The sequence below is a fragment of the Lepisosteus platostomus genome, chromosome 20 (genome assembly GCF_059453375.1).
Source record: "Lepisosteus platostomus isolate fLepPlt1 chromosome 20, fLepPlt1.hap1, whole genome shotgun sequence".
NCBI classification, from domain to species: domain Eukaryota; kingdom Metazoa; phylum Chordata; class Actinopteri; order Semionotiformes; family Lepisosteidae; genus Lepisosteus; species Lepisosteus platostomus.
Genome location: NC_142630.1, coordinates 14,860,469 through 14,887,845, shown reverse-complemented (window position 1 = coordinate 14,887,845; position 27,377 = coordinate 14,860,469). Strand labels below are relative to the sequence as shown.

Below are 27,377 nucleotides of genomic sequence, written 5' to 3'. Positions count from 1 at the left end.
TGGCAACTTTTAGCTCTGACAGCAGAGAGCTTTAATCTATTTATCTTCTGAAGATTGTACGCAGATGTGTGTACATACAATATAAATATAAACATATACTTGTAAGTGGAAACACACTGTAGGTATAGAAAATACAGTTTAAATAAATATTATACTACAGTGTGTTATATGTATTGCATTCCTGTTATCCACTCTGCTCCTTCTCTGCTTTCACCTATCTGGGAGGTGACAGCTTGCCATCTCAGAATTTAGCAATTTCACGGCTGTCAAAAGTCAGACTATAGTGAACTGGAAAAACAAAGTGGAAATTAGAGAAAACGGACAGGAACGTCCTGGATGTGAACAAAAAAAAATTTAAAAAGGATGCTGAAATCACTGAACATTGTCAGGATGTTTCTTTAATGAATAAATAGCTAAACGAATGAATCGATTTCTGATGGGACATTCAAACTTTTCTTGTTTTGTATTAATTAATTCAGATTAATGTCAGAGGACAGTAAAGAGACCAAATCTGGGCTTTGCACTGGCACTGCTTTCTAGTTTCTCTCTTTCAAAAATATATTCAGGCAAGAAAAGTATGCACAAGTGCTTTAAGGGCTGCAAAGCTCTTTAAAAAAAGAAAAAGAAAAAAACCCATCTCAAATCTTTAACAGGTTTAATAAAATGTATAAAGCCAGCCTTCTGGAAGTAGGCTCATATTGGAAGTAATCAATTTTCCAAAGTGTTGTTCAGCTTCTTGAGAGCAGAATTGGAGCACTCTTCCTCAGCCTCTTCCAGATTGTAATGTGTGCTATTTTCCGCTTTCTTTCTGTGCAAATTCAATGCATTTCACATTATCAGTGCTGAGGTGCACAATAAGAAAATAATATTAAAAAGGTGTTTTTTCCTAAGCAGGGGCTGTGAACACTAGGTCCATTCATGGCTTCCTGGACTCTGAGGAGAGACTGCTGGTTTTGTTTGGGACCCTGCACCGCTTGAATGGAATCCAGAAGGTGGAAGAGTGGTGCCTCTTCATCTGTTTCTCTTTGGACAGCTCTGCCCCGCATGATTCACCTCATTCCCACTGGCTCTACGGCATGATCATCACCTCCCGCAACCCGAGACCACCATCTTCTCAATTTCTCTCCCCCCAAAAAGTCAGCAGATAGAGTCCGGCCCCCACAGCCCTCCACCTTTCCGAATGGGACCGTTAAAAATAATAAAGGTGCTTCCAACAGCTTAAAGTCACAAGCGGCTCGGCAGCTTTTCACAGAAAGATAAACACCTCCGAGGCGCCTTTAGAAATCCTTTCTTACAAAGTCACTAGAGCCTCATTCCCAGCCTCTCACCAAACCCCAAAGCACGGGGAAACAAAATGCCACAAGATAAACAGATTTTCTGGGTGATTGGTAACAAATGTACTGTAATTGTAATTCTGTGAATTTGGGTGTGGTAGTCTAGTACAAACTGTGTGCTGAAAAGAAGTGCACAAATGTGTCAAAGCACTCTCTGAATGTAAATCCGGTGTACTGTGAAACTGTGTGCTGAAGGATTCACACCTTCATAAGTCATCCTCAACTCCCTACAGACTCTGTGCTCTGAGAGACATGCACACCGCAAGCCTTACCGTTACACAGACTGGCTCATAAGAGCCTCGAATAAGGTTAGAAATGAAGAAGTCCATTCAGCCCAAACAGCTCATGTGATAGTTAGAACCTTACGACTCATGCAACTGTTTCATGAAAGAAGCCAGGGTATCAGCTTTAACAACACGGCTGGGTAGTTTGTTCCATACTCCCACAACCCTTTGTATAAAGAACGGCCTTGTGTTTTGAATGTACTTCTACGTGTTTCACTCTTGATTCTGGGAACGTTCACTATCTCTCCTCAAGTGCACGCCAAACATCACTGGACTTTGTTTTATTTTAAAGCAATACAACAGGTTTAAATTAAACCCATTAATTTAATTCGACCCACTAATTAATTAATTGAATTAAATTCCATTAACAGAAAGCTGCTTATTCCTGTTAAGGGTTGCGACAACAACCTTCCCAGCCTTCCCAGAAGCAGAGAGATCAGGGTGGAATTCCAGCCCATTGCAGGGAAATGCACTCCCACACACAGGAACAATTTAGGAACGTTGACCAAAACAGCATGTCTTCACAAGGTGCAAGCAAACTGGAGCACCCAGCCAAAACCCACAAGATGACACAGGGATAACATGCAGACTCCACACGGAAACGTGCCCAAGTCCAGAATTGAAACCAATTAATTACTGTACGCACTTAATTAAATTTAACTTTAAGGTAACTGTGTATAGCAAAATGCATGCCTGTCTCAATAACTCCTTTTAAATATGGTAAAAAAGTATATGACCAGTATATATAGATTACAGTATCTACTTTCATAAGCAACTATTAAAACTAGTTACATGGACACACAACAAGATACTGAAGGACAGAAAACTAATGTCGAAGCTATGAATAAAAAGAAAATATAGTCATATTTAATAATAGACTATGATTGTTATAGACATCCATGTTAAGCAAAATTGTCATTTTTTAAACAAAAGGGGCATTTACTACTTCAAAGAACCCCGCTCTAAAATGCAGCATCTCTCTGTGCTGTCTTTATAAGGTTTTTATTCAGAATATATCCTGCAAATACAAGACCTTCTGCCCTACATGTGAACTAAAGCTATTAGCCGGAAAATGTATAATAGGTTTTGCAGAGACTCAAGGTAACAATAAAGAAACCTAGTTACAATTAAGAGCGCTTGTTGTAGGATAATGAAACTTGGTTCCAGTTGGAAGAAAGAACAGAAATACACCGAAGACCAACTGAAGCTCTAATCAGATCGTCTGTTCCCTGTGTTTGCAAGCCTCCAGACGCCCCTCTGACCCTAAAATAAATAACAGAACTTCTGAAAATCTGAAAGAAAGGGGAGTTCATTAGTTTTTTTTTCCTCCTTCTCCCAACAATAAGTATTTCTGCTGCCAAACAGTCAGAGACAGAGTTGGTTTCCTTTCAGATAATTGATGTAGAGTTTCTACAGCATCCAAGCCCCAGACATCTTTTCAAACGTCAGGCAGGAAATCGTACCGTCAAAGGAAAGTGGTGCATTCCTTTAACACAGCTCGGGTCAGACCCTCAGAAACGCTAAATTTATACCACTGCTGCCAGAATCACTTGCATTTTCATGCCCTCCTGTTGCTAAGATAAAGGATGTTTCCCACTGCCTCAGCAACCAGCAGTCGTTTCAAACTCCGGCTAGGTTCTGACAAAACAAGTGGCTGTCACCCCAAATTGAGCAAACGAGCTTTCGCCCTTACAGTACGGAGATGGGAATGGTTATTGGATACCGCCAAGGGAGCACCATGAGGAACCAGCGTCCAGAGCTTTCTGACCTTCTGTAGTCCTACCCAGCCTCCAGGACCCCACCAGCCCTCTGCCTCCACAGCTCAGCCTGGGCCTGTGGCCTTCATCACGCCCTCTCCCTCTCAGCGGTCACACAGGAAGGACAGCAAGACTTTTTAAGTTTCAGCCAAAGGGGATCAGGTTTTGCTTTGCTCCTTTTCTTCTTCCTTTGAATTGTTTACGCACAAACACACACACGCTTGACTCCCGGAGATCCTACGCTACGGGAAACTGGAAAAAAAAATCTGCAATATTTGCACTCTTCATGCAAATATTTCTGAGAAAGCTGGGGATTAACATGCTCTGTCAACACAAAAGAACTAAACTAAAATTCAACAAATCCATTCTTTGGTGTATAAAAGGACATGGGAAGTGCATTTGAAGCTGAAAGTAGGAGGCACTTCTTTATGCAAAGGGTTGTGGATGTTTGCAACAAGGCACCTAGATTGCTTTGTTGAAGCTGACACCCCAGGTTCCTACAAGAAGTGGCTGGATGAGATCCACAGATCAATTAGCTGCCAACTACCAAATGACCTCCTCTCACTTGTAAACTTTCTCATGTTCATGTGACCACAGGCAGTAAAATGATATCAAGATGCACAGGTCAGGGAAACGTTCTGGCTTAACATATACTACCTCTAATTCAACAACAAGGCAAAGAGGCAATTGTATTTTGTTCCGTAATTCATTAAATCAGTTATTTTAAAAAATGATACAACATTGTTTCTACTCTGAAAATAATGTACTGCATTATCTTACATTTATCTTGATATCTTGAGCTATATTAGTACGAACATATTTGAAAGAAAAGATTTGTTTTAGTGTCATTTGATTCTGACGAAGATGGGATTAATCCCAAATCATACCTAAACACTGTTCCTCAAAGGCATTAGAACATACAATAGGATAAATACTAAGAGCAGCTATTAAAAATAGACAAGTATCCGTTATGGAATTCCCCAATGGAACAAGAGGGTGGGAGGGACATCTGGATAACAGAATAATTTTAAGTGTCATTTTATACATTTAACAATGCACAGTCTGAACAAGTACACCTTCAGCACTGTATTAAAAAATATGTTAAAAAAACCTCAGAAAAGTATAACTGGAGCTTGAAGCCAAATGCATTAAACTGTGCATCACTTTTCAAATAACCTCATCAAAACTCTCTTTCCCATAGAGATGTGAGATTCTCTGCGGGGTGGGGGCACATATTCAGAAGTGCAGCTCTAAGGTAGTAATATTCTAGATCCAATTCCAAATACACCGGACTCCACCGACAGAATGCATAATGTAAAAAATATACACAAACCCTACCGTCACTGAAGATGTCGTGATGCTCCTTAAATCATCATCCAAGCAATCCTGATCAACATCACTCTATGAAAAGAAAGCACACAAATAACATTTTATTTAAACAAATTAAAAGACTTTTTATCATGCAAAATCACAGTGATGTGACTGTGCAGTGATGGGACCTCTGTGTTCTAGAGCAGGAGTTCTGACAATTCTGTTTCCAACCCACTGTGATCACAGCGATGCACAGCAGTATAACCCCTTCTAGAACCAGAGAGCCAGTGATCCAACAAAACACAGATTGGCTATAAACATACATAATAGAAGAGAGAATGTTTTTAAATACATTGGGCGTAAAAACCAGGAATAATCAAATGACTTAGTATTTTGTTATCACATGGATCAATCAACCAATATATTTTCTCCTGTAAAATATGTAAAATAATGTTGTTATGCATGTGCTCAATGAGCTACTAATGAAAAATGTAGACTGTAGTTTTTATATTGTCCTGCAGTATAGGATAAGCCAAATAAAAGTACACACTTTTTCTACATAGGAGAACTTTGAGAATTTTCTAAATAGGAAAACTACCTGTCTTTTAACAACTTGCAAAATTCACATTCTGTTGGAAGCAGACCAAAAAAATAAAAGGCTGACATTTCAGTCAGAGACCTTCACAAGACCATTTGGGGAAGTCTTCTAATGTATACGAGCAGAGCAAATGTTTTTCTTCAGCTCTTTTCAAGAACAACAGAAAAGTCATTTGGTGTCTTCTTAAGAATGCTCCTATTTTTCTTAATTTGGATCACTTTTCAGAGGTTATCTGGATATGAAGCATATATCAAGCAGAAAAATAGCACACAGGCACTTATGATTGGAAGAAACGAGGAAAACATTCTGAACCCATTAAAATCCCTATGCTCAACATTAATCCAGCGGTTTGTTAAAACACTCTAAAGAGTTCTTTCATCTTTAAAATGGCATTTCTGTTTATACAGCCCGTCGGCGCTGACCAGCCCGCTACAAAGAAAGTGAGGTCTTATCTCAAGTTGTTAATGAGGAAACATGATTTCATATTTGCACCTCCATTCCAGCTCCCCTGTTTCTTTCTGTCGGACATTCAAGGTTTGTAATTAGTGTTTCTCATAATGTTATGCTTTACCAACTTGTAGGCAGAAACAAGAGAGGAGCAGTACTGCAGTGTCACGATAAATGGAAATTTAATTTCTGTGGGATTTGTTAGGATGGTTCGTAGAAGGCAACCTTTCTTCCTTTTTTTCTTCCTTCTTCTTTTGATTCAAGCAAACTTTTTTATTACAGTGGCTTTCAGTAACACTTATTTTAAAGATGGAAAGGCTATCCTCATAGCCAGAGTTCCCCGAGGGCAATGAAGAGTCCATTAGACATCGGATTTCATTCTAAAATACCCATCTTTCCGCAGTAGGTAAGTATTTTAGGATAAATCCCCTGTGATATTATGGATACATGTTCCCTCTTTGAAATGGAAACAAGTGTTGCTCTTTGTAGAAAGGGCAGCGGCACCAGTACTCCTCAGGGTGTAAGAGGAAAGAGGCGTTTTTTAGTGTGGAGAGATTCACTGGAATGCCAGCAGCTACTTCACATCCAATTCTTTCCATAAGGAGAAAGTCAGGCTCATAAGCCCTCACTCATCGAATGGTATTTATCTGCATTAAATCACACTCTTCTCCTCTTTCTTGATTTATACAATATACATTTTTGATGCACACACAATCATCAGATTATTTTAAAAACTGGAAATATCATTCTCCCTTCTTTTCTAAAACTAAAAGGCATTAGGTCCACATTCAGAGCAAATCCTGCAATCTCTCTAGGTTTATGTCATGTAAGATGGGCAAATTAATGTTATTAAACTAAAGAGAAGAATTAAGGAGCTTGTGGGTTGGGCGTCCGTAAAAAAAAGGGGTCTCCCTTGTGATTTTGAAAAATAAAAACAAATGTTCAGAAAGAACAACGCCCTGTAACTCTGCTGCTCTCACCCAGGTGAACAGCCTCTCAGGGTCGTTTCAAATAAAGCAGACAAGGCTGTTTTGACAGCTCTTAATGTTAGCCAGCAAAAAGGCGTTTTCTCTGCGAGGGTCAGGACGACCCTTGTGAACTCGAACTCCACCACTGACGCTTTTTTCTTTGCTCTTTTTAGGCTCAGTGTTCAAAGAACTTGCACTCAGATCTGGAGACCAAAACACGCGCACCTTTGGGGAAACTACGCACCAGACTGTCGCAGAGGTGACAAAGCAAATCAACACAACGATGGGCTTACTTTGCATCAGCAAAACCTCTGACAAGAGGTAAAATATTTCAGGAATCGCCCTCTAACAAGTCCTCATTAGAAGCGAATGCCTGCTGTACACAAATCAAGGCAATTGTAATTCCCAGTAATACAGTGATAAGAAGGAAGGAACTCATTTCTTTCAAAGACCTTGAGAGTGACTTGGGCTTTCCAGCCCAGGCTGTGGTGCTATCACGATCTGTTACAAATCTCTTCTTCTCCTTAACTTCTGTTTGTCTTCATGGGCCACAAGGACTATTCACTGACTGTCTGGAAGCACAGACCTTGACAGAGCTTTTGAGATAAGCCACACCATATATCAGATCGGCTAATAACAGGAATACTTCTTTAGCCCAGATCGTCTGATTTTAATTATGTGTGATAACGGAAATGGTGGGTCATGTTCACAAAAGCTTAATCTCCTTCCTTTTTTTCTTTTTCCCCAATGATAAATGATTTTTGTTATTTGGCCTAATAGACTAATGTGTTTGCTGTGACTTCCTGGAAGAACACTTTAATTCGCCAATTAAAAAAACAAAAAAAAACTCAACAATAACGCTGAAAATGAACCACATGAGTAGTGTTATTTTTTTGCAGGAGCTGGAAATATTTTATCAGCTGGAATCAACATCAATCTATTCTTCCATAAGATTAATACATAAAGGTTTTATTTTTTTTTAATTGCTCTAAATAATCCTGATTGCTTCATGCTTAGAAAGCAGAATGAACAGCAGCCCGATAAGCCATTGTGTGTGACTCAAAATGGCCAAATGAAATTGCCTACCTGCCTACAAAAATTATTAAGTACAAATATATTGATACCAATAACGATAATTTTTAAGAAACAACAGCATTACACAATTGTTTTATACAATTGTAGATTAATCTTCTGTAATCCTCTATAGTGAAATGAGTCATTTCCAACTAAAACAGTTCAATATAACTTTGTTACTATTGCTTCCCATTAATTAGTTTTTATTAATTGTCATTGAGCTTTTTGTCTTTTTTCAATTGCACCATGCCCAGACCACTGAAATAGACAGAGACATCTCACACTTTCCTTAAAAGATTATAAAATGAACTTATTCAACTCCCATACATATTCCCATCTAAGATAAGCAAGCATTTATCCACAATTGAACTAATCTTTAAATGGAGTAATTCTCCATTGAACCACTAACCCATAAGAAAAACCTACAGTCCAATTCTGAAATTGCTTCAAGACGTTGAATATGATTTTCTAGAAATCGCCATGATTTCTGAGGTGTTGAATGACCCTGCGGAACATGATGCAGACAAGAGATGTTATGTCTGCGCTGTTGACTTGCAGCAGGACTTGTGAAAATTGGGGTTCTTGATCTCCTATTCCACGTACCTGGTCTGATAGCACAGAGTGGGACCCTTCCTCGTCTAGTGAAATTATTCTTATTTTCTGGACCTCCGTGTTGCACAGTGGGTAGAGGGGGTGTAAGCGGGTCAGCAGATACCTTGTGGGACTGTAGGAGAGACCATGGGAATGTTGTTCCTGCTAATTTAGTAGCTTTTCCTTGAATAGAGGCAGACATTGGCATGCACTGGCTGAAGGGGAGTGAGAGGCCTGTCATGTTCTCTCCTAACACATAATGACATGGAGGGGAGTTATGGTTTTCTGCAGAGTACGGGGCTTCCAGTGAATCGAAGGCTAAATGTAAATGCACATTGAGCACAAAGGAACTAATTGATGTAAAATGTAAAAACAGCGCAGTGGTTCTTAAGGGTTTGAGTTGACAACTTAACACCTCATTCTTCAGCCAGCTTCTGCAAGTAACAAGCTAGCATTATTCAGCTTTATACCTCCCTCGCTGTTTCAGTGCATCTGGGATAAAATCAGTTTTAGTTACACATTTTCCAAACCGTAATCTCAATACCAAGAGTAATCTCAATACCAAAAGTAATAATGCCCAAAGAGTAGGCAAGGATGTTAACGAAAAAATGAAATATGGTATACTTCAAAATGAGTGAATTCTCTTGTCTTGAAGGGCTATTCTGTAATGTTGTCTTTAGAAAACCATATCAACAGATTTTAACAAATTAAAATGAAGTGAACAGAAATTATTAATAGTCAACATGGGGAAAAAAGGACTTACTCCTTATGGAAGAAAAAAAATCTGAATTCTTTTTTTTTTTACTTTTTCAGCCCAGTTCCCTCTGCTTGGAGAGATGGACTTGACTGAAAAGCACTGGTGTGGCATATCAGGTCAAAACACGGAAAGAAAAAAGATTTTCTGCTCCTAATTCGGATATAAAAAGTGACTTATTTACAGACCACTGGTGCGATGTAAGGTGTCAGTTTGGGAAAAATAACAAACTGTCTGTCACAACAGAATCTCTCAATATAAAAACTTTTAAAGTGCAAACCATAAATAATTCATTCAGGATTAATATTCTGATGTGGAATATAAAACAAATATCTATGTCATTTTACATTTTGGCACTTTTAATTCCCTAAAAACACAGAGGAGTATCAGACAAAATGCCCCAGTGCTGTAAATCTCACTGCAGGAACACAGTTTCTAAGAGGGTCACTGAAAAGTCACAGATTTGAGAACCTATAAAATTGTTTCTTTATGGCTATTCCAATTGTTGTACATTAGAATTATGTGCATTGTATTACCTCTAATGAATGGCATAAATTCTCAGTTTACGACTAAACATTTATGAGGGAGGGTAATTGTAAAACATATGCTTTTTGCTTTACCAATGTTAACCATTTTTGTGCCTTGAGTACAGATTCGACAGACTTTTTTCATTAAGAGATTTTGTATGAAAAAAGGGTGACTTTTGCACTAAGAGACCTCGGTTTTTAACAAAAGAGAAGAAAAAAATCTGTCTCAAAAAGCATTTTACCATTAGAACTTTCACCCCAAACACAGGTACAAGTTGTCACTGAACAAAATGGACATTTTCATTTTATTTTGTAATAATAAGAATGTTGCACCTTTAGTCTTTAACCTATGCAGGCTTCTCTAGACCTCTTAGTTCAGTTAATTTATTTGGCTGATTATTTTGTCTAAAACAACTTACCTTTGTACCCATTTATACAGCTGCATATTGTACAGGAGTGATCTGTGTCATCTTGCTCAAGAGTCCAACAGCTGTGTCCCTCCTGGGAACTGAACTCATAACCTCCCAATTAGAGTCCAGAGAAAATTTTATCCAGAGAACAATTTCATTTTTTAAACGCTTATCATCTGATGGGAGCTATAATATTCATTAAGTGCATTCTTCATACATTTATGTCCATAAAGACCTAATATTAGACAACATGGGACATCTTTGCATAAAGCTTTTTCTTAAATATTATTACTAGTAGGAATTCTTCTTATAAAGTTGCTCAAACATAACATAAAATGAACATGATATTTATGCAACAGGTGCAGTCCAGCTCTGCCCCCTGCCAGTATGTGGTAACAGTTGTTCATGGTGTCAGAGCAACACTCCCCAGCAGCAAACTCTTCTGTGCCAAAAGACTGGGTGATCTGTCACAGGAGAAATCGAGGCTTCAGGGGTGTCATCACTTCTGAAATTTGCTCAGTGCCAGTAAGCCTTGCTTCATATGTCTGTTAAGCACTGTTCCAGAGATGTATCTGGGCTTGGTTGCAATGAAAAAGATGTAAAAGGACCATATTTTGCACTGAAGCATAAAGCTCAGAAAGCCATTTTCACAGTTTTTTAAATATTTAATCTGGATAATGTTACTTTTCTGCTGGTGTGCGGCCTGCATCTCTTTACTTCCTTGGCACAGATCCACGAGCTTGCCATGCACAATCCATTCACAGCCACCACTGTTAAAATCTATCCCACAACTCATTTCCACACAGAAAGAGATAGTCGTTTCCGATGTGTAAATCATACGACATTATCTGAACACGGGGCACGGACACTCTTAGCAAACACTAGCTACCACCCGCAGACACAGATACATCTGCTCAGAGTGTTTACTTAGACCTTAATAGAAAATCCAGAGCCATGTAAATTCTATAAGAGCTGTATAAGTTCATCTTGGATAACTGCATCAGTGGCATACTTACGCACTCATCTGGTCATGCGACACTCACACCCCTGTGCGATTGACACATCACTGCTTAAAAACCTCTCCTGCTGTTGGAGGAATGCAAATGGGAGCACAGTTGTCAGGGCTCTGACTAGAAGGTTGTGGGTTCAAATCAAAGGTGAGACACTGCTGCACTCTGGAGCAAGGTACTTCACCTCAACTGCCACATTTCCAGCTGTATAACTGGGTGCAAATGGAAGTCTCTCTGGATAAAGCTAAAGCACCCAAGCACAAGCCAAGCAAATCTGTAGTATTGAAAAAAAACAACACACACAGCAGGTGTGTGTAGGAAAGAAAAACTCCAGTGGAAAGAAAGAATGCTTTGCTTGGTGCAGCCTGCTTCCTTTCTTCCAAGATAACCTGTGATTTACAAGTCTCCATTTGGTGTTTAATAGCTGTATAATGCTAGTGCTGTTTGGTTTTTCACTAGCTTGAAATACGGTTGTTGATAGAGAAGTCCCCATAATTATGTCAGGTCTTTATGTGTACCGCTTATTGCATGTGAGGTAACAGGAGGTAATAAACAATAATGCACCTTAAAGAGATCCCCTGGTCACTTTATGGCTTATCTATCAGCAGTTGTTAGGCATACAGCCATGATGAAATGGGTGCAGGCATTTGCAAACATTGTGCTCTTCTAACGTGTTAAAAATAACTGTATTTTATCCATTATTCTGTGCTGCAGAGAGGTATAGTAATTTCTGTGCATCATGGGTTGGAGAACTCAGTTTGATAGTATTTCTTCCTGTATATAGAGCATCTTACTTACTAAAGGCTTCTAGAAAGAATACCCTGATAGTTAAAATCTTCTTTTTTTTCCGTGCCTTCTTATGGGATAAGCTGGGCAGTGAAGGGAATTTCTAGAGCTAACATCTTCACAAAGTTTTTTTTTTCTCCACAGAAATGAACATGATAAATTTTCACTATATCTCTAAATGACTAAATCATAATAACTCCTACAACTATGAATACAGCTTTAACAAAGGCCTGCTCCCCTGATATAAGCGATTTCCCCTAAAATAATTGGAAGCCTGTTAAAAGACGACCGCAAATGAAGCATTCTACAGTGGAAACTGTGTGAGTCCCTTTTGACAAATATAGCAATTAAATGGTGTTATTATATCTATATTTTTCGTCCCACACTCCATCTATAATGGGCTTGGTACATTTCAGATTCACTAGTCTAAAAGAATGAATGAGAAAAAAGGGATTAAAATATCTTGCTAGTACATTGCGCTTACTTTTTAAAACGTGTTATCTATCCATATTCAGTTATGTTAATATAATGATGAACAATATTACATAAAGGGCATAAAAATTGACATTATGAGTGTCGGCCAGTTCAATGCAGCGATTATGGCAGGAGTCTGTATTCAGCTATATTCCAGTGCTCTCATCAGTCTTTTGTATGCTGTTCTTTGGCAAGAGAGAAGTGCGAGGTGATAAGGCGTAGAAGACATAATCAGAGACCTTCATTTCCCATTGACAGCACCATGCAGTCAATTCACAAACATTTTCATATCAATATTGAGCAATTTCCCTACATTCTAATCCATCAAAGTGGGCTATTAATCCTCCCTGCACTGTTCTCTTTTCAAATGCTAACAATTTTCTTCTCACAAGCTGAAACATTTGTCCTACAGCCCCTTGCACAAAGACACCGCACTGTCAGCAATGATTGATCAGAGGTATAATGTAAATGAGGAAAGCAATGTACATCATATCAATGATGCTGTACATCTGCACCTGAAAAGATACTTATTTTCCAGATGATTAGAATGCATAAGATAATGAAACCTTCACCGCAACAGCTTTTGCAGTCCTGGCCTTTGCAAAAAAATAAGAGTATTTATCTTTTGTAGGAAAAAAAAAAGAGTTTCTCCTAGTCAGCTGTAAGAAATGAATGAGGAGAAGGCTGACAGGGTTGCATCTGAAAACATTCGTAGTCCTGCTTATTGAAGCTTCTCAAGGCTGAGCTCTGAAATATTTTTAGAAATACAAAATCAAATGGAGAAAAAAAAACTTCATACATATTTCCACAATAATTCTAAAACATTAAATATATTAAGTATTTACCAAAAATGAAAACTAAATGCTTTAAAGAAAGTGAAGAAACCTGCAGGAGCTGAGAGCTGAGAGACGGTTTGGGACAACAGTAGTAAAATATGAAAGAAAATATAGGAGGCCCATTAGTAACACATTTATCATCTCCTGTAGATTATTTAAAACAATGACAGGGTCAAGTCACTTTAAATACCTCAGGGAAATCAACATTTGTCATTGCAAAACAAACCTGCCTCTTAAGTCACAGTATTTATTCATTCCTCTGAGGAACTGAAACTGCTTTTGCATTCTGTAGTTTAATTTCATTTTTGCAAAACCACTGGAAACAAGTGCACTGCACATTTTATTTTTAGATAATTTTGCCCTAACTCCATCCAGTATTTTAATGAAGTCAACTCTGCTGTTATGTATTACATATATACTATATATTGAACTGTATGATTGATTAAATTGAATGAAATGATCAATTCTTTGTCAGAACAATACGATATAATGTTTTTGACAAGACATTTATCACAACTCATTTCCTTTACTGAACTGAACCGAGATACACACGCTCGAGCTCATTCCGAATTCCAAAATAATTCCAGCGCTTCGGAGATGAATGGTTCAGTAAGAAACATAGTGAACTTATGGGATATGTCTATCAGCAAAAACGTCAGCTGAGACACTTGGAGCATCCTCAGCCCGGTCTTTAAACATACCAGTAGGTTGGATTTTATTCTCAGGAATGTTTTTTTCTGCAAAACTTCTCTTTTTCTCTAAAAAGAAATACTCAACTTTAAGGTATAGATCAAAGAACTATTAAAGAAAATGAGTTTTCATAAAACATATTAGCGAAAACAAGTGTCCAGGAAAAATGACAAAAAATTCCCAAGTACTACTGAGGACCAAGCCAAGTGGAATGTTAGTAAAGCTCTTAGGGAAGAAGACTGGTATTCTCCTGATAAAGTAGCTGTTTAAGAACGAGCAGCTATTTAACTAAAGCTCAGATATGAGACCGTGCGGTATGTAAATAAGAGTTAAATAATGAATGCATTCCCTTTAGTTTTATTTACTTTAAAAAACACACATATTGAGACAGACAGGAATTAGGGCACATTTTAAAAGAAATGCTATTCAGAAGGAAGCTGATGCTGGAATATCAGTTATTATTTTTGATGTTGCAATTTCTGACACTTTGATGCAATCAGCGAATAGCCCCAGCTTTCCACTCTCTCCTGGGAGCTGACTGTCATGACTGAAAAGCCAGTGGGTAGATAATTATCTGAGATCAAACCTTCCTAGTTAGTAGGCAGGAGCAGGAGGCAAATGCCAAAAACCAGCCAATGTTTCGCAAACGCATGTTCAAGGATATTCTAATTGCTATAAGTGGTTCCTTCAGGACTGGCACTTCAAAAGCAGCCCGGCGCATGATGTCATCACTCTCGCTCTCCAGCACATTCACAATAGGTAAATTAGGGAAGGGGGTAAAGACAACATGCGGGAGGAGAGTTTTCTACTTCTTTCTTGGCTCCTGGCCTATAAACCAGCCCCTGTTCTAGAAAGCAGCCATAGTACGAACATCTCTCTCTTGAAACATCTGTGTGTGACGCTGCATGGCAAATAGTCTACTCCAAGATGCTGGCACAGACATTATTTCCACTGCACACATACTGTCCAGTCATTAAGTATTGGACTGGCTGCTCCTTCCATCCTCTGAATCGCTACATCAGAGTCAACATCTGGAGGGTGGACCTTTTATCATTTTAAAATTCTAAGATTTTTACAGTGTTCATTCCATGCTGGCATTTCTATCTCGCCGACACCAAAAATAATAACAGAAAAGCTGACATTAAGAAAATGCTAGAACCAGGGTTCATTTCTGTTAATTATGTGCACATTATTCATCCTGTAAAACGTGGTCAGAAATAGGCAAAGTTTTTATTAATATTTTGCATTTGTATTACAATTACCACCTCTCATGTGACAGTTATGCTGTTAAATGCTTAAATACTTCCCGTAGGAAGCAGATTTTTTAAATGAATGCACGAAGAAGAAACATTTCTCAAGACAGCCCAAAAGCCGAACTTTTTTTCCCCCTTTTTGTGCGTGTGACTTTTCTGGGGTCACTGAACAATCTCATTAAACTCGTCTTCTAAAGAGAGTGGGTCCTATTCACACAGTTTAGGAATTTTCAGACATTCACCATGCACCCCTCTGCTCCCCTCCACTAGCAAGAGAACAGCAATAAAATAATAAAATTAAGTTTTGTGTGGAAAGAAAAAAAAATGGGGTCCGTCTGCCCTGGGTATAAAGCCCAGCGTTTAGCATAACAAAGCTTTTCATAGCTTACTAATGGCTCCCCATCTCTGACACCATGGAGTACTATCTGTGCTATGCCCCTTCACACACTGCTTTCAAACACAACTGTTTCACTTAATTCTTTCACCTCCTTCAGTTCAAATGCAATAAAACCTTTCACAGACTGACAACCAGAAAGGCAGGAAAGCTTCCAACTGCTGTATAATTCAGGGAGCACCCTTTCTTATTTTAATTGCCTTCCTAATTGGTAATGTTTATGGGCGCTTCGTCTGCCTGCGATGAAACCAGCAACCAGGTCCTGTGCAATTATGGGGAGAGACAATGCGGGAAAATGGGGGGGGGGGAAGGAATAAGAAAGACAAATTGCTGTCGGTAGGATTCAGAAGAGGGAGGAAAAAAAGAAGATGTCGAGGAGGAGGGCTTGGGTCGGAGGGGGAGATAAAACAATCCAGCAAGTTCAAGAAGCTACACAAACTACTTTTAACCAGAAAACAGCAAAAAAGAAGACGGAACCCCCTCTGCTCCCCCCCAACCCTGTCCTCTGAAGAATAATGTAAAGCATCACCAGGAAAGAAGTGATGTCAAGTTGCACTTATCCAGCAGTAGGGGCCTCATCTTCTTTGCTCCCTTTTGATGTTAGCCTAACATGAAGGACAGAAGGCTATCTGGCGACTGTCAGGTTTATAACTGCTCCCTCTCGCAGTGGCTGGAGATAAGGCAGTAAAGCGCAGCACTTGATGGACTTGATTAATTCCCTGGAACGAAGGTTTGTCTTCCTCAGCTCACTGAATGACTTCATTCTAGTAGATGAGGTCACCAGAGTCAAGGCAATAAAGTAGCTGATATTCACATTAAAGCCAGCTTTCAAAGCTGTCAGCCCTGAGAAGAAAAAAAAATCTGAGTGTTTCTTCTTTAGTTCGTCTTTAAATGAAAGACAAGGAGATCCACTGCCCCTCTCTTTCACACTGTTGGTAGAGTGATGGTAATTGGCTGAGGAATAAATTAAAGCAAAGCCACATTGACCAATCACAGTTTACAAGCCGGATATCCCTGATCATTTAAAAACTGCGTTAAATTTACGTTCTTCCCCCAGCAGGTTGAAATTAAATTAGTATGACAGGCAAAGTACAGCCCATGATGATGATTATTGTTGTTTTTATTATCATTCTCATTGTCTTGAACGACATATTGACATATTGGACAATAAATAGGGGTAATAGGGAATAATAAAGAATATTGGGGAGACAAAATCTCCCTGAACAACAAAATAATAATAAATGAAGTGGTGCCATCTCACTCAGCCGTTCTGCAGAAAATAAAATATATAAATCAGAATGCATATATATAAGTAACTTTCAATTCTGTATTTATGGCATTATAAAAAGGGGGTGCAATTTCTTGAAATGTGCAATAAATTTAGTTTTGCTGAATTGCACTTGCCATCTTATCATGACAGTTGCTTTCTCTATACAGTCCACTGAAGTCTAGTCACTTCATATAATCTGAATTCACAAATCAACTGTCGTCTCCACTTCAGCGATTCATCGCTGATGGGCCTTTCACAAGGTAAAAAATCTCCCCTGAGTTGACAAGAGTAATAAATGGAGAGGTGAGGGCTGCCTATCCATCCTGCTGCTGTACAGCGCAGCCTGCGGTGACACATGGCAGCATAAACTCATAAACCAGCCCCATTTTTTGACCTCTGCGAGAGAGTGGAAACAGAGGGGGCGTTTATGATGATCACTATATTTAACAGCCAATAATGACTGAAATAACCATTTAAACCTCTTAGAATCCAGCAGCCCGGTGGACAGCTGTGCAGGAATGATATATTCTGTCTCCACGATGACAAGGTCATCATTTCAAAGGGAGGAAATGAAATGCAAAAAAAAACCCTCAAATGCCTTTCACTCATATTCCTCCAGCTGTGTTCTGCTGTGGGGGAGAAACAGCTTCTATCAAGCGGTGAGCAGAGAGGGCAATTTCTGGATCACTAAACTGGGGTGCACTGGTGAGGACAGAGGGCAACGTCTTTATCAGTAAACTGGGGTGCACTGCAAAGCAGAGAGGGAGATTTCCTCATAACTAAACTGTGGTACACTGGTGAGCAGAGAGGGTAATTTCTTTATCTCTAAACTGGGGTGCATTGGTGAGGAGTGAGGGCCAATTCTCATCACTAAACTGGGGTGCACTGGTGAGCAGAGAGAGAGATTTCCTCATTACTAAATACTGGTAATTACTTATACTGGTGGGGCTTTGGTATTGTTCTTTAGGGCAGGCACACTCTAGATCACTTCCTTTAACCTTTTCCTTTACAAAATGTTCAGAGAGACATTTTTAAAGTAACTTCTTTGCTTGCTGGAGTGAACCCTGAAGAGATAACACGTCAGAATTTGTTGCATTCGACATACTGTTTACATCTGCAATTGCTTCATTATCAAGACTTGGGAATCCCTTGAAATGAAGCAATAAAGAAGGTGACACAGTTGGGTGAGGATCAGGGGATTACAATGAGATTTACAGGAGATAGTTACAAAACTATAATAATAATAATTTATAGAAAGCAAGGTTACAATTAGTTGAATCCTTTAAATTACAAACCTCGTTATCTGGAATTCTTTAGAAACTGAACCTGAATTATGGCACAACAGTGTCCCTGGACTAAGATCATAACATCAATTAATTAAACATTGGCAAAGCACGGTCCTGATTTTCAATAAAGTCTCAAAACCTAATAGAGAGAAATCATGAAAAGAGTGCTATGTCACAAGCTGGCACCTGTTCAAGCAACATATGCTCACATAATCTTTTAAAAAGCACGATCCAAGTCTAAATTTAATTATGTAATAGCACAAATGGAATTACACTGCAGATACAGGAGGGCATAGATACAATGCATTCATCCAATAGGCTCAGATCTCTTTCATTTGTATATTACAATTATTGCAGAACAATTTCAGTACCTGAGAAATGTGTCTGATCCCAGCTGCCTTTCCACTCCCTGTCTATTAAAATTAAAACAGAAAACACTACAAGGCTGTTTCCTAATCCAAGTGACATGCAGTGCTTTATGGAATTGGAAAGAAAATCATATTACAGTCTTCTAATGGTAAGTAAAGAAAAGTGGATATAAACAATAACATAGGTGCACACTGAAGATGTTATGCCAGAATAAAAGCATTCCAGTTGATGGAATGTGAAGGTACTCTAATGTTTTGGCAGATGTTAAATAGCTACATAATCCAGCATGAAAGAATAAAATTAATGAATTAATTAAAATCATGGACCACCTTTCAGTCAACACACTCTGAGCATTAAACAATTTAAAAAAAACAAATGTTAAATTGCAACGATGTTACAGAAACAAATTCTTATTATGTTACAGTGGCCAAGTCAGAATATTATATAAAGGGGTTTATATGTACTACAACCTTATTTAAATGCAAGAGCTCTTAGCATAGAAGAATGCGATTCTGTGCTGAGCAGGCCTACAGAAACAGAACCTGTTTTGTGTGATACAAGCTATTTATAGGGAACAGACTTTATTTTAGATGTGAAGGAAACAAGAATCTTTTACAGATATGGTAGAGCTGCATTTTCTATGAAAAAAACACATCCTCAGATATCGAGGTGATACATTGAAAGAAATCACAAAGCATACTGGGTCACCTTTAAAAATATTCTATAAAAAACATATTTAAGCACCTTATGGGCTCCAGTGTCTTACAGAGCCACTTTAAACTGTGAATGCTATACTTGGCACAAAATGATAATGTTCCTAGAGCACAATAGCCTAATCTGCATAGCACAGGTAGCAGTTTGATTGTCTGCGATCTGCACCCAACAGCTTGCTAGGTTTGTTATGGCATTAGAAAAATGCATCCCTTTGTGCCTCGTGAATTAATTTAGGAGGATTTACAGAGGGATTGTTTATCTGGAAGTTTTCCTGTCTGTGATAAAGAACCTAAACAAATCTGGCTGTGTAAATACTGAAGTTTTCACTAACTCACAGTTAATCTGGAGTGTGTTTAAGATTCAGGCCCTAGATTTAAACATTCACCCCTCGACACACACGTACAAAAGCCATACTGCAAAGAGCCTATTGGAAGAAGCTGACACTGTCACAAAAGATGGCTTATTTTTACTGATTATATGTAAAGAAACAAACAGAACTGATTACATTTTCTATTATGTTTTTAATAAATGTTAAATAAATGTGACAAAACATTATTACAGACTGGAGATAAAATATTCAGGTCACCCACTCTACACTCCTTCACTTTTGTTATCCAAACAGAGCACAATTTTACTTCCTAAGCTTACATATTAATTTCAGTGCCACTACTTAAAGACCAATCTTAACTGCTCACATTTCAGGAAAAATACCCTTAAAAATAACAAAACGGGGAATGGAGCAAAATCTTTATACTCACTTTCCTGCAGAGAAAGGCAAGTTGTAGATTTTCCTAGAACTTTCTGCTACCAGACTCTTCACACAATCATCAGTAATGAAAATAAATATTGTTCAAATCATAACTACTAAGCCCTAGTGCAAACAATGGATATTTATAATATCCACTCAGTGTGTATTATCTCTTTCTGTGTCAAGCAACTCTGCTGGTATGTAGAAATAGTTTTTAGTGGTTTGCGCAAAGGATTAAGGCTTCCCAGAGATGACACAGAAAACTTTGTTTTATTACGTGGCAGAGAAAAATGGAAACGACAGGCTGAATCTAATTGTTTACCAGCTGACACTTCTCTGCTGTGGCTGCTGATAACTTCCCTAACACCAACTTCATGTTTCAATAACACAGCAAATGACATGCCTTTGATCATCGCTTGAAGTTGATAAGTCTTCTTATCTGTTATAATGTTTTCAGTTTTTTTTAATTAAGGTTATTAGCAGCATTAATAAAAAAGTAATGCCAAGATTAAAAAAATGGTGTTAGCATTAGAATGCGTAAATTTTATAATCTATGCGTCTGTGTAGCCAATTTCCATTTCTAAGGGATTTACATACCGAGCACCTCCAGCACTAAATCATTTAATATCACAGCAGATCCTAAAGGAGACGCAGCAAAACTAAGAAAATCATCGGGGCCATACTTAACTTTAATTACTCTTCTAAAATCAAGAATTAGCCCTCCAGTCAAATCTCAATAATTCGATAAAAAAATTAAATGTTCCCCAACACAGAGTCTAGATGGAGAAAATAACAGAAAACAAAGCCTGAACAAGGAAAAAACCTGGGGAAAGAAAGAGGTTCTGCAAATCTATATGCTAATAAATGGACTAACTGCATTAGTCTGCCACGGTTTCAACCTCAGGTGTTTGTCATCTGACCCTAAAAGTATGACTAAGAAGAAAACATGCATACATATAACATTTAACATATACGTATATGTACCTACATATTGCTTCACTGTTATCACACTTTCTATTAAATTTTCCACTGGGACCTAAGAAAATCCTAATATTTAAAGATGCAAACCTGCGAGAAGAGCATTCCCACAGCTAAGCTCTCCAATTTAAATCACTTCACAGTCATGGTGCAGCAGACACCTCAGGGCTGAAATACAATAGCTCATTTACCGCAGGATTACTGCTGAAGTTTTGGGGATGTGGGAGGAGTCTAACAGCTGAATCCACAAACTAATAATGCAGTAAAATGATATCACAAATATTTAAACTAACTGCCTACTACTAGTACAGTTTAAATCTGAAATAATCATCAACACTTTGGTTAGTCAGATATGCATGATACCCTGAAGTAACGAGCTTGTATTTAATTCTTTTTCTTTTATCTATGTGACACTTTAAATGCAGTTTGCAGTAAAAAGAATGTTTAAATTTAGATACCAAGAATCTTTCGACTCTTAAAGGAAATTTGTTCATACAGAATTCATCTTGTTGCCCTTTTGCTGTTCCACAAGTGAAATCTACGATTAGCGAAAAAAACTAGTGAAGCTATGGACTCTTTCACGAGTGGTATGTGATCTGCCCCTGTGCTGCCCCTCCCAGCCACAGTGTGGCAGTATGGAGTACAGTGCATCCTCACCAGAAGCAATGGACTGGGGGAGGTAGGGAGGATTCAGATGAATTCCTGGCCCATTGTGAAAAACTATGCTTCTGCATTAACTCTCTGCAGGTGAACTGACTCTTCAATTCCCCGACTGAAGTGTCCAAACAGCCAGAGAATGGTCTTTCGCTGCACTCGGGTGAAAATGGTTTTTGCGCATGTGCAATGATGTTGGCCAGTGAAGTTCTCGTCTTGCTGGTGGAGAACGAACACCTGCTTTAGTTAAGTAGTCAATGGTTTACCATACGTAGCCGTTAAGATAAAGCAGCACACATACATGAGTAGTGTTTGCCCATTCCCATATCTGATGTATTTTTCTCCCAGTTAGAATGAATTACTATTCCATTCTTAAGCAGCTTTAGCAATGGCAAAATTTCCAAAGAGCTGGATTATACACAGTGACAGAGGTCTGAGTCTTCTCCGCAGCCAGTGTGTATCTGTAATTCTCTCCACTAGATAAAACTGTTTGTTTGATTGGATTTTCAGCTCTGAATGAACTCAGCATTACGCTCAAATTTATCATTTCCACTTGACACTTACAATTTTTCTTTATTTAAAATCTTATACCATTCTGAAAAGGAAAAAGGTGATTTGTAACAGCCAGGAGACACAAGTGGAAAGAAACTACAAGGGTATGTGGGTCTCAACACAGCTGCTCAAACTTGTGCTGAAGTAGATATACCGACTTCTTTTAAGAAATACGTGGATAGGATCCATTAGCAACCAAACCAAAAATAAGTGGATTAGCTATTAGCAACCAAATGAGTTAGACGGCCACATTGTCTCTAGTTGTTTCCAACACTTCTTATGTCCCATGTTAAAACTCCCATAACAAAATCAACATATAACTGACAGAAACTGACGAAGAAGCACTGTTAAAACAAGAGCAAGGGTATAAACAGTATGTGGTGATCCAATATATAAAATGCACAGCTCTTGCCAGTATTATTCAGCACAATAAAGTTCATTTTATACTAATTAGAAAGCTTGCAGACATTTGCATACTAATCCACACTCTATGTGTAGATTAACAGAGCAGGCTCAATGAGATTTGAAAGCAAGCTTTCAGGAGAAAAAAAAAAGAGAGAAAGAAGAGCAAAGATAACAGCCCGGCAATAGAAGACTATAACAGTGCATATACTTAAGGTAAAGCTTTTATCGCAAGGAGAAGACCTTTCTTATGTAATCTGTGATTTCATTCAGCTGTTATATCAGATGATTGTTTGAGAAAAGAAAACCCATTTTGCGGAAAACGTTCTCCTGAAAAGGATAGACTGTTCTGTAGCATGCCCCAGAATGTTGAACTAGCTGAGTGGCACTGGAGGTCACTAGAATTATTTGACAAGTGGTACATCTGGTGTAACAGACAATGATACAGCCTTAACACTCATTTAGAGGTGTCGTTTTCCAACCTGACCCCCGTGGTAAAATGTTATTTTTCAATGTTATGAAACTTGATAGCTCTCTGGTGAAACAAGAATCTCCAGTTATAATATAATACCTCAGCAAGCACTGATGGACTTTGGAGACTGCAAGCTTCACCTCACCTAACAGCTCCTCACTGTTTTGCAGAGTCTGTCTTCAGTTGCTGCTCTGACTGCTTTATCAGGATAAATGCTGCTTATTACAGATTTCTTTAAACACCTTCTAAGGGCAGAAGAGTCATGTATGAGTCTGAGATTGCAGTGTTCTGGAGGGGAAAAAAATGTGTCGTATATTTTATCAATTCATGACAGCCTTATTATTGGCCATATCGTACAGTATGCACTGCTGCAAAATTATTGTAAGGTCTTAATACAGGCAGGCTGAATTTTCCACCATAGGTATGCCATTAGATCTGTAGTATCAGAGAAGCCTACATCGCTAAATGCAATAAAAATGCAAAAACAGAAACACCATTAATGAAGACTACAGATATATTTAAACGTTTTGAATACCAAAAAAACATTAAGACAAAGGAGAGCTTGAATCTACTGCTTGGTCAGGAAATGGAAAAAAAACAGTGCAGCTGAAAACAGTCACTTGTATTAGGAGTGGGGGACACTTATACAGTGCCTCCTGGGGAAATGTCCACTGACTCACACAGTGCTCAGTGACACGGGTTTGACTCCCTCTAGCCCAGAGGAGGGGGGCCTTTAGAGAGTGAAGGTGTCAGAGGTGGCATCTCTGCAGCCAAAACCAATGAGGGAGGAAAGGATAGAGGGGGCTGGTCTTCACAACCAGGCTCTGCCATCATTCAAAGCAGATGGCATCTTTCTTAATCTGTCAGGGCTTATTTTTGGGAGCTGGTCTCTGGCAGACCTCTTCATAATTGCTATTAGGCATGTGCAGGTCGTGCTCAGCCAAACCACCTAGGGTTTGGCTGGGAAAGCTCCAACCCAAACTTAGTGGCTCTCGTCCGTTTTCCTGCAAGCTTGAACTTGTGACAGGAACTGAAGATCCGTTTTATTTTCCTCTCTTTTCAAGATAACAGTTACAGCCCATATGTGACAACCTTCCTGAGTTTCAAGATCTCTCATATTTCAATAGACCTTTTTGTAAAAAGTAAGTAATAGCTTCTGCTCATTACCACTAGAGGAGGCAGACCTTTGCACTTTATAAGACGCCAATCCCCAAAATGTGTTTTGCTTACAGGACAAACACACAAAGTTTTTGAATAAAAAAAGAATACTGGGTCGGTTGATCGGCCATCAATTTTGTTAAAACTGTGTTTTTATTTTTGTTTCGGACTACAAAAACCCTTTTATTCAGCTTCAGCCACAACCATAGTGTGACCCCCAAGACTAAAAACTGAACCAGAAGCCCAAACCACTCCAAACCCTTATTTAACAATACTAAATCACTTAAATACTAAATCACTTTGGTAGTGCCAATAGGTATTATTTTACATAGGGGCATTCAGTAGTCCTTACAAACAGGGATTGGAAATAATGACTCACAGAAAGGTGAACACAATCAAGCCAGCATCAACAGCTAGTTAAAACTGACATTTACAGCCTTGATTATTGAGATGCAATTTTATGAATTGTTCCTAATGGGGCACACTGAGGTAACTTTGTGTTTATATAACTGATACTATATAAACGGCAATTTGCATCCCCTAAAATGAACATTTGAGAATCCCCCCCCCCCCAACAAACACACACATACACACAGCTGCTGACTCAGACGAGATAATTACACAGACATTTCTTCTGCAGAAAGAAACAGAAGATGACAAGAGAAATATGTGGGACTATTTCTGATGCACAAAAATCCTCTCGAATTGCCAGCTGTCTGAATATGGTAATGTGGCTGTAGATGCAGACCAGGCCCAGAACCTTTAATAGCACCTTACAGACTTATCTCTTCAATTCCCCTTATCCTCCTCTATTTTATGACTAGCTTTAGGAATGACCTCCAGCTAGGCCGGGCCCTTGTTCCATCAAGCTTTTTTTCCACTCTTTTTTTTTTCTTTCTTACAGAAAATAAATTAAAAAGGTGTGACCTTGCTGTGGGCTTGCAGGGAAAATGAGGCACATCTTGTCACGAGCTGAAGAGGCTATTTGAAACCCGGTTTGTTCAATTTGAAAGGGCTGCTGCTTCACTCCGATCAGGAGTCCAGATAACGGCGATGGGATGAAAAGGGGAGGGAAGAAACGTTTCTTTTTTTTTCCGGGAGACGAAATTAAAACACAGGCGATGGAGGTTCACTCAGAATCAGAGCCCCTGCTTTGTGTGGAGGTGTTTATCTGGGGGTCCTATCAGCCACACCTTGTGCCAGCACAAGAGGAGGCACTTTCCTTTGCTCACGCAGATCCCTGTTGGACTGGGGATGGGACAAGGACTGCTGGCTGATAGCGATCACAGGACACGTTGGCCAGGCAAACACTACACCCCTTCCTCACAGCAGGCCGCGGAGCAGAGGAAAACTCCCGCCCGGTTTTCATCCACCTCTTGGCAAAAGGTTGCAAGTCACACTATAGCCATCTCCCTCGTGTCTTCCTCAACTTTGCATTTGCAGGGCCGTTTCGCTATCGATATCAACTGGGCACGTGAGTCCCTTCAACTGTTTCTTGATTGGGATCAGACATGTATTTAGCCGGGTAAAGGGATTGTACCGGCTCTCTCAACAGTGTGTAAGCAGCTAAAATTGATTCACGGGAATGACTGCTTTACTAACACGCGTGTCCTCCTTTTCCAGGACGAGTGGCCTCGAGTCCTGTGGCTTTGGATTTCCAAACCTAGTCTCAGTTTTGCTTGAATCCTTCTCTCCCGCGTTAGCAACTCTCCCTCGTCGTAAAACAGCTCCCCTTATTAAAACGACGCCTTTCTTTTTCGTCTGCTGTTGCGCTAATGCGGTGTAAATGTTTAATGAAAGGAAATGTAAATCTCATTGATTACATGTCACATTGCACACGCTGGAACACTTTTGCAACATGTCACAAACCCTACAAGCCACAATCCTCACAACCAGAGCTGGGCAATTAGCAACCAGGGTGAAGCCTATCACTGTAGCTAAAGAAACTACACAAGTCATACATGTCAGAGCCTAATATATAGAGAGGTTTAAAGGTATCATGTATCATGGTCGTAATTAGGATTGGAATGCTGTATGTACCCACAATGCTACCACAATGTGCCTTAATTGACATAAGAAAGAAAGGATGATTAAAAGTTCCTTCCAAGAGCAACAGACAGCCACAACAAGGAGCCACACACTACCAGTCTGTAACGGTGAATTCAGAAAAGCCCAAAGAGTTCCAACAAAGGTCAGACTGACCTCAGGATTCGAGCAATGTCAGACTCATTAAATTCTAAGCTGTACAAAGAGCTATGACTTGCAGGCACTTGGGCCTAAGAGGATTAAGGTAAGTGTCCCACCTAAAAGCCTACGAAAACAAAGATTAATCTGTAGACCTGAAGAAAAGCAGAATTTAACTTTAAGCACTGAGGTAGAAAAAAAAGAGGAAAAAAGAAACATTGATAACCTCATTGTGTTTTTCAAGGCATGAATACAAGTGGAAGTTAAAATTATGAGAAAAATGTAGCCTATTCATAGCTAAAGGCAGGGTTGGCTTACTAATACTACTTAAACACAATAACAACAGCACAGGCAGGGTAACCCAGATGTCTCTTAATAAGCAGGAGAGTTTCTCAGAACAGCTTATTACGCTTAATGATCATTTTATGCGGGGGATGTTTATCTCTGTGATTAATCAGTGTTTACCTATCTGATTTCCTGCGTCATTTCGATGAGTCAAGCCATACAGACACACAAGGAGGTTTGCTTATGGCTGTGTTCTGTCCCTCTTCCTTATTCTTCGCTCACGCACGGATGATTCCTTTTCACCTCCAAGAAAATGTTTTACGTTGATTCCGTTCTGAAAGCTACAGCTGTTCCAACCACTCCAACACACCCACCATCCCATGTAGCGCACACTTCGAAAGAAATGGCCTGGGATTTCGCATTACAGGATAAAAATGAAACCCAGCTGAAGTGTGAAAAACTGTAACAAAATGTAGTTAGTCTCTAATCGTAGTGTCATCAGAGCTGGCTGGACATGATGGCTATATTTCCTAATGCCCAGCTCTGCGTTCAGCTGTTTCTCACCAAATTCTATGATTGAAACCTGCATGTTCTCTATGTCGTTCTGCACTGCCCAATCTTAATAATAAATCATAGTGCTTTATGATGTGCACCATCATTTCTACAAGCGATGCTACTCTTCCTTGAGGAGCACATGCTTCAAAATGGTGACCTCTTGTTGAGTTCCTGAAATCTCTCCAGATTTTTTCACACAAGGGTAGAATACTCAGCAGGAAAAAAACAATCAAATTAAAAGCTTTGGGGGCA

General features: G+C 39.0%; 1 protein-coding gene across 4 annotated transcripts in view; it reads right to left on the bottom strand.

The window, feature by feature from the left end:
• Positions 1 to 27,377, bottom strand: part of LOC148644601 (ankyrin repeat domain-containing protein SOWAHC) — a 131,095-nt gene that overhangs the window by 67,081 nt on the left and 36,637 nt on the right. For all 4 annotated transcript variants that reach the window (XM_088613997.1, XM_088613998.1, XM_088614000.1 and 1 more), the window contains exon 5: positions 4,714 to 4,776. In XM_088613997.1, the coding sequence (XP_088470123.1) occupies positions 4,714 to 4,776 (63 nt within the window). The remainder of the gene's footprint in view (positions 1 to 4,713; positions 4,777 to 27,377) is intronic.